An 8463-nucleotide genomic window follows, 5' to 3' on the forward strand; every position below is an offset into this window, starting at 1 on the left:
TACATTTGCCATATACATTGATTTATTTAAAATGATCAGTAATTATTACCCACTTCTGCACGTTTAAATGCTATAAAGTTATTTTACTATTCCTCTGTTATGGCCTCTAAAAATACTATCTTACTGTATAATATTCAGCTGTGTAATATTGAATAGTATGGGTATAATATAATATATGTATTCATTTAGGTGTATTTGTTTATTTTGAAGTATTTAAAATCTTACAAATAATCACTTTCACATGTTTTAATATTTGATGTTTTTAAAATACATTTCTTCAAATATATTAGCTCAAAAGCAATAAGCAATCTAATATTGTTATTTAAAGTTTTTATAATATAAAGTTTTTTTTTACATTCAAAGAAATTATGTACATTTTTTTCACACTATTGATCTGATCAATGAATACATACGATTAATCTCATATTCAGATTTTCACGAAAATGGCACCATATAAATTATCCAACTATATAAATATAAAACTTGTAGTTTTTTTTTTTTTTAAATGTTCAATGCTATCTTTCACTTATAACGTCTCTACTAACCTGTATTTTTATTATTGTATTAATGTATTTTTCAACTAATATGTGAAATTACCATTTATTTGAAAAAATCAAAGTAAAAATACTTGAAAGTATTAAAAAAAATTATGCTCACATTTTATTCTCGTCTATATTACCAAGGGAGATTTTCAAAGGTCTTAGCATACAACACCAATTGCTCTATATTTTCACCATTCACTAATCATCATAATCTGCGCCGTTCTTCTCACCACCCTCTCACTTTGTCTTCAACATGTTATGGATATTTGTCCTCCACCTCTCCCAGCACACTGCCATCCGCATCGCTCCAACCATTTTACTAATATTCTGCTCAAATTAAATTATAATTAATAAGTGTTTGATTTCTTTATTTTAGAGACCAGAAACCTCCGGCACAATGGAGAATCCGCCCATAGGAATATCACAACAACAATTAGTTGATAATGGTGCATATCCGGGGAAGAAATTGCCACAGTATATTGCAGCTTTAGCAGGTAGTTACATGTTCAAATTGTATTTTGTACTATCTGCACATAATCTATTATATTATTCTTTCAATCAGAGGCCCGTCTGTTTTTTGTACAATTTCTTCCAGTTTTATATTAATTTGCCGATTAGGGTCCATGTTACTATCTTCATAATTTAACTCTGCTAGAAAGATATTAATGCAACACAGTAAATAAAAAAAAATTAAAGCTATTAAACAAAATTGCCGTATTGTGTTTACCCTTTTTACTTCTGCCTATGCACGTGTTTATAATAAATTTTATTTTTTATTTTATTTTTTTATTTTATTTTATTTCATTGGAAAGCCAACAGACATTTATAAATTTATAAGATACAATTATACCATGCTTAATAATAATTATCTCTCTGTATTTGTTTTGTGTAAATTGAGTAATGAGAATATTTTTCAATTATTTTTATCACTATGATGCTATTATTATTATTATTATCACTAATTGCTACGATGATATCCAACCTCCGTCGGGGAGAGGAACGATAAGAAGAAGAAGAAGCTTATTATCACACACCTCTAAATTTATTTTTAAAGATGAACGATGAAAATATTTTACAATTCTTTTAAATGTATTATTACATTTTAGATTATAATAATTCATAATAATATTATGATTATTTTCTGACAAATCAATGAATTGTACAATATAGTATTTATATATTCCCCTAGAATTAATTATTTTTCTACATTTCTAAAATAATTCAGTTGTATCCTAAATAACATGTCTTTTTTATTTTTATTATTAGATTCATAAATATTGATTTTAATTTGTATTCTTTGTACTTATGTAGCGCATCCGAGATCCTTATTAACCAAGGCCTTAAGAGCCAATAAACTGAGGCTTGTAGGACTGATTTAATAAGGCCATGAGAACAGGTTCATTAAGACCCATGGGGCCGATTAAATGTCCCTCGAAGGGCCGAACTTACCATTATGTAACAGTCATCCACAACTGACTGTTATCATTTTAAATTACAGATTCTTCACTTTTCAATTTAATTGCTTACTAACCGATGTTTTTGCATGGATATTACATATTTCGGTAAATTTTGTGTGGTTTTTGTAGCATTATTTTAAGTGATAGATTATTATTTATTACATTTAGATTACTTCTATAAACAAAAAATAAATTCTAAGGTCCAAAGGGACGATATTTCTAGGTGCCCGAGATTCTAATCAGCCGATGCCCAAAGGGCCGATAAAACACTGGCAGATTACATGAGGTCTGAAGGGTTGAATGTTGGCAATAGTGGACTTTTGCCTGCTAGTAAAGAGTATTATTTTTACAACAGCGATGCATTAATTAAAAAGAGACATTTTTTTATTGGGAGGCCTGTAGATATGTCATGTACTAAGCTATGGTACTCTGGAAAAATCACAATTTATTCTCTTGGAAATAGGAAGAATGATCATTGATTTTGGTTAATTACTTTGATGCGTCCAATCACCATTGTTGCAAAGTCTAAGAACACTGGCGCATAATAACTACTTTTTATGACAATGTGAATATCTGATAGGAATATTCCATCTTTCCTGTATTCTGCGTCAAGATTATGGGCGACAGGTGTGAAATAACAGACGACACTCTGTGAGGAGATATTATCGCGTGGCTTAAATTTTATTAACATTCATTGAAGTAGGTATTGTAATTTATTGGTACTAATGTTCCTAATGTTCATTAATATGAAGACCTCTAAACTATTGAATCAGCTTGTGGTCCTGTGGTAGTATCGCGGACTCATATCCATTAGAAGTTTGTAAAATAAGACCCCTAAAATGGGCGAACATCCAATTGATACAGTTAACCAAATTATTTTCACATAGTTGTAGCTTAAAACAAATTAGTAAACTACAATTAGGATTTTATTACAATTAATAACCGATGTTATTCTACTAAAAAACATGTTGTTCAACACTAATTACTATAGAAATACTAATTTATAACAAATGCCTCTATTTCAGCTACTTTGGGTGCATTGGCCACTGGTACTGTACTGGGATGGTCCGCTCCTGCTAACCCCAGACTGAAGGATGGAGAATATGGTTTCCCCGTGTCTGATAATGAAGCAGATTGGATCGGTTCCTTGGCGACCCTTGGAGCTGCTTTTATCTGCATCCCAATCGGTTTCATTATGGATAAACTGGGAAGAAAATTAACCATGTTACTATTGGCGATACCATTTGTTGTCGGTTGGATTCTCTTGGTGACGGCTGTAAATGTTCCCATGATAATGGTTGGAAGGTTTGTCGTTGGCTTTGCAGGTGGAGCATTTTGTGTTACTGCTCCGACCTACACCAGCGAAATAGCTCAGGATGAAATTCGAGGTACTCTAGGAAGCTTCTTCCAACTCATGATAACTGTCGGTATTCTATTTGCGTATGCTGTCGGCAGTTATATTTCCCTGTTTGCATTCAATCTTATCTGTATGGTTGTTCCGATAATTTTTGCCATAGTATTCTTCTTTATGCCTGAGACTCCACACTTCCTTGTATCTCATAACCGTTTGGAAGAAGCTAAACAAGCTTTGATTCGCCTGAGAGGTGACAAATATGATTCTGAAACTGAATTGCAAAATATTCAAAGAAAAGTCAATGATTCTCAAAACAATCCTATGTCCTTTGTAGAATCATTTTCCAACAAAAGTGCAATCAAAGCTCTTGTAATTTGCTACAGTTTAATGTTCTTCCAACAATTTTCCGGTATTAACGCTGTTTTATTCAATACGGAAGATATTTTTGAGTCATCTGGTGCCGATATTTCGAGTAAAATATCTTCAATCATTATCGGTGTAGTACAAGTGGCTGCTACACTTATATCAACGGTGGTTGTTGATATGTTGGGAAGGAAAGTTTTGCTTTTGTTTTCTGGATTCATGATGTCGGTTTGTGGCATAGCTCTCGGAGTTTACTTTAATATTAAATATGATGGTTCAAATCCGGATCTGGCAGCCAGTTTGTCTTGGCTACCTCTTGTATCCCTGTGTATATTCATTGTTAGTTTCTCTCTCGGTTTTGGGCCAATTCCTTGGATGATTTCTGGAGAACTATGTACTTCTAACATTAAAGCATTCATCAGTTCCACTGCTGGAACTTTCAATTGGGTTTTGGCATTCATTATCACGAGAACTTTCAATATGATGCGGGACAGCATGGGTAGTGATGGAGTTTTTTGGTTCTTTGCGGCTATTTCTTTAATCAGTGTACCCTTAGTGTTCTTCTTTGTTCCCGAAACTAAGGGTAAAAGTCTCGATGAGATCCAAGCAATGCTTGGAGGTGAGGCTCCTATTACTGAGAAAAATGAAAATAAATAAAGCTATTATAAATGTTTTTCTTACTTGATATAAATGCATGTTTTATCATAATTCATGTTGATGTTTTATTCATCTTTGGATAGAATGACTTATCAACTTGATACGTAAATCTTTTTGGTCAGTTTTAAAACTGAAATAATATTTAAATGATATTTTCTCTTAGATAGTTCATAACTCTGCCAATTTTTAAAGATAGTCATTATTTTAATTGAGCGCATTTTAATAATAGATAGATACTTCAATGCACAAAATGAAAAGTCAATTTGACTTATGCTTTTGGCTTTAATCTTGAAATCTATAACTTGAGGATTTTAGTGTAATAATTTCCGTGTTTAATGGGTAAAGTCTCAAGTTTGCCCAAACTTGAGAGTGTAGAATTTTTGCTTTATCAAAACCAAATTAAAATAATCGCCATTATTTCATCATTTTCTTAAATTTTATGTAGTCATATGTGATTTTTGTTTGTCAGTACGTAGCAAATTTAATGTACACCTTTCTTTACTGAGCCTTTTTTATCTAATTCACAGTTAGGAAAATGTTTTTTGCACTTTTTCTTTTTATGATAAATGTTAAATATACATAACACACATCACATATATAAAATAAAAAACTCACAAAGGTATGGCCCTTGTGTGGAATTTAACTATTGTTTTGCTTTATAGAGGTTGATATTAAGAACACAACTCTTAGGTCAGTAATCAATGTTGTAAAATATTCAGCTAGTAATGATTTGAATACCAATAGTTTAATCTGCATATATTCCACATCACTTTTGGTGTTTGAAATTAAAATTGTACCTACTAATAATTGTAATCAATATATATTTTTTCTTATTTACCTATACTGTTGTATGACATATTTTCTATAATATGATATATTTTCAATTTCCTTCACAATCATGAAATATTATATGTGTCCGCCCATTGTTATCGTAATTTTACAATTAGATATGTATATTATTTTGTTTTACGATTCTTATACATATTGCTCCTACATATCATAAAACTAATATGAAAAACATTATGACCTTCATCATGGTAGCAACCAAATTAGTTATTAAAAATTAAAATACTAACAAATGTATCATAATAAATATGCATTAAATGTAAATCTATGGTAAATTACATAGTTTTAGTCAGTAAATAATAAAATATATTTTGTTTTATAAAATCATATTAATTATGAATTCACTGCAATTTTAATACAAACTAAACAATATGTCCATAATATTATATCAATTTATATTTATAAATATTCATATATTTTTAATGTATAGTTATCTGTTAAAGTATCATTTTTCTTCATTAATAGAATATAACTAGTACAGATCTTGTAACGATGATGTGTAATAAATAAATACTGTGTGTTTTGGATTATTACATGAGATTAAAATAGAGAAGAATATGTTACATGAAGCCGAATGGAAATTTATATTTTTTCAAACATAGGTAATTGCTCAGAGTAATAATTCACCAACGCATTATTACTCTGTGGGTATTCGCTTATATTATGTGAATGTTTTTTTTATCTAAATAAAACATTTAATCTAATATGAAAAAATCATATACATTTACTAATTTTTAAATTGCCATTTATTGTAATTATTAATACTGTTGTGTAATTGTTATTTTTGATGCAGGAAAGCTATGACAAAATATTTTATTAATACATACAGTGAATCTGCCAACATCACATTAGTTCTTTGCTAAATTGAATTGAGATGGTAGACTCTTTTCTAGAATTTAGGTCTAAACAATACACTGGATAATAATCCATATTGCATCTTCAAAATAATTTACGCACTTGTTAATGAAATTTGCACTGTTACCGGGATTTTCGTGGGTTTATGATTTCGATGTATTATGGATTATTTGTTTTTAGTTGATACTATGAAGTTTTGAAGCGGGTAGATAGTTAGTATACATTTTTTATTGTGAATTTTATTGTAATAATCATTTATAATTTTTAATTACTCTGAGGACAAATTGCAATCAAATAATTGTGTTGTCAAAATTGATAAACTGGGTTGCATGAAAAAAGTTTAATAATGCAACCTATTTTGCACATTTTGATAAAAACCCAACAATTATTTAACTTTTTTAGTGCGACAAGCCTGTAAGAATCTTCATCCCAGCCTGGCAAGATAGATAATTTTTTTACACGGCTTACCGCCTTTTATTGTACACAGTAATACAAAATTAAATATACTCACTGCATTGGTGCAGGCGATGTAAAACTTGCGTTAAATATTATACATTAAATAAAGCAAATTCAATTGGAGAACAAAAATTAAAATATAAAATAAAAACAAGGATCAGATACAAAATACACTTGTATATGAGAAGAAAACTAAATACAATTAATGTAAATTTAAAGTAAAAAGTAATATTCTAGATTTTTTTTTGATTTGTGAATCATTTGTGTTAAAAATATCAACAATATTCCCATTATTATTATTAATAACTGCCAACCAATTAATTACATTATTTTAATTGACCTTGGTTTGGCTGTTTTCTTCCAGAAATAACATTTGTTGCTTTGCACATCTTTGTGGTACATGAAACCTTATTAATTGTACAATTTCACTATATCAGCACCAGATCGCGAAACGATCAGTGCATAGTACATACAGATTTATCAGTCACAAAACATGTTAAATAGGCTAAGGATATTCAGCATTTTCAACAAGGTTATTTTATACTTTATTTAGAAGAACACTAGAAATACTAACTTATTTAATGATATTGTTTGCCTTATTGCACCTTACCTAAGGTTTTTTCTAAATATTAATTAAACTCTATTATCAAATGGTAAAGGTTGTTTTTACATGGTATCCAAAGATATCTGCACCCACTGTTTTAATTTAAACATATGATATATCAACATGCCCCACGTAAAGTACTGCGCTGTTGAACATGAAAAAACTGCAGAAAAAAAAAACAAAAATTTGTTGTCAGATACAAAGGTTAATTAATAAAAAATATTTACTAATAGATTAGTTTATTATACGTTTTTTACTGACTAAAAGTCCTGTGTTGAGTTGGGACGAGCAATTAATTGACACAGACATGAGTTATATCATCACAAATATTATATAGGATCAGAAACACAACAATAATTTTTAAAAATATAGCACATCAATATGGTAAAAAGTAGACTCAAACATTTGTAAAATGAGGAAAACTTTTTAGCTCTCTCCTGCGAAGTATGATTTGCAGTTAGAGCACTTTACTTAGCGCATGTCAATGTTATGTAATTTGTATTTTTTTATGTTGTGTTGTTTTAAATATATGCCAAGCATTTTGTTTGAATGATAGTGAATTATGTGATATTTGATTAGAAGTATTTTTGTAAGTATATATTTTTATGATAAAATTTCAATTATATGAAATAAAATAAAAATAGTTAAGTTAATGAGGTAAAAATAATTGTTATCTTAGTCGCCAAGAATCAATGAAATATTGTCAATTTAAGTTGAAATGTATTTTTGGAATATTTTAGATCCTAGAATGTGCGTCATTTCATTTTAGAAATCGTAATAATAATTTTAGTATTGAAAAAATGTATTCGGAGTAATTTGTCGGGTTTCTTATTTTATCAAAAGCTTTAAAAAGTAACAAAAATTTAATTAAAAAAAAAAAAAACCATTTGATTTATGTATCTAAATAGTATTATTTAATTGAAATGTAATTTTCATTGCATCAAAAGTACCTCATAAATTAAAACATGACTTTTAAGAAATACTAACATTTCATCTGCATTATGGAAATCCCAGATATATTTCCGACCTATTATTTTTTCATCTCTATATTATAGAAAATATTGTTTTGATGGATCAATAATACAAATGTATCTACAAAAATGTATTTTTGAGTTAGGTTTGCGGAAACGTTTCCGATTATCGGTTCTATCCATAACAAAATCTACGCAATATCTATTCCAATTAAAATATTAGAATTCATGAACTTAATCCGATTTTGCTATAAAGTAAGATTAATCTGTTAAAAAAGTTGTTTTCTCCTTTTTTTTTTCTTCTCTTCAACATAAGTGATTTTGTAGATACGTTTTTGGGTTATTGGCCCATCGATTT

General features: G+C 29.0%; 1 protein-coding gene across 2 annotated transcripts in view; it reads left to right on the plus strand.

Annotated features, from left to right (window-relative positions):
- Window positions 1-4374, plus strand: part of nebu (solute carrier family 2 member nebulosa) — a 28904-nt gene extending 24530 nt beyond the window's left edge. For both annotated transcript variants that reach the window (XM_088239628.1, XM_088239627.1), the window contains exons 2-3: window positions 919-1036; window positions 3025-4374. In XM_088239628.1, the coding sequence (XP_088095754.1) occupies window positions 940-1036; window positions 3025-4373 (1446 nt within the window). In that variant the 5' untranslated portion in view covers window positions 919-939 and the 3' untranslated portion in view covers window position 4374. The remainder of the gene's footprint in view (window positions 1-918; window positions 1037-3024) is intronic.
- The last annotated feature ends 4089 nt before the right edge of the window (window positions 4375-8463 follow it).

Source organism: Micrasema longulum, unplaced genomic scaffold (genome assembly GCF_059751315.1).
Source record: "Micrasema longulum isolate JH-2025_06_02 unplaced genomic scaffold, ASM5975131v1 h1tg002204l, whole genome shotgun sequence".
Lineage (NCBI taxonomy): Eukaryota > Metazoa > Arthropoda > Insecta > Trichoptera > Brachycentridae > Micrasema > Micrasema longulum.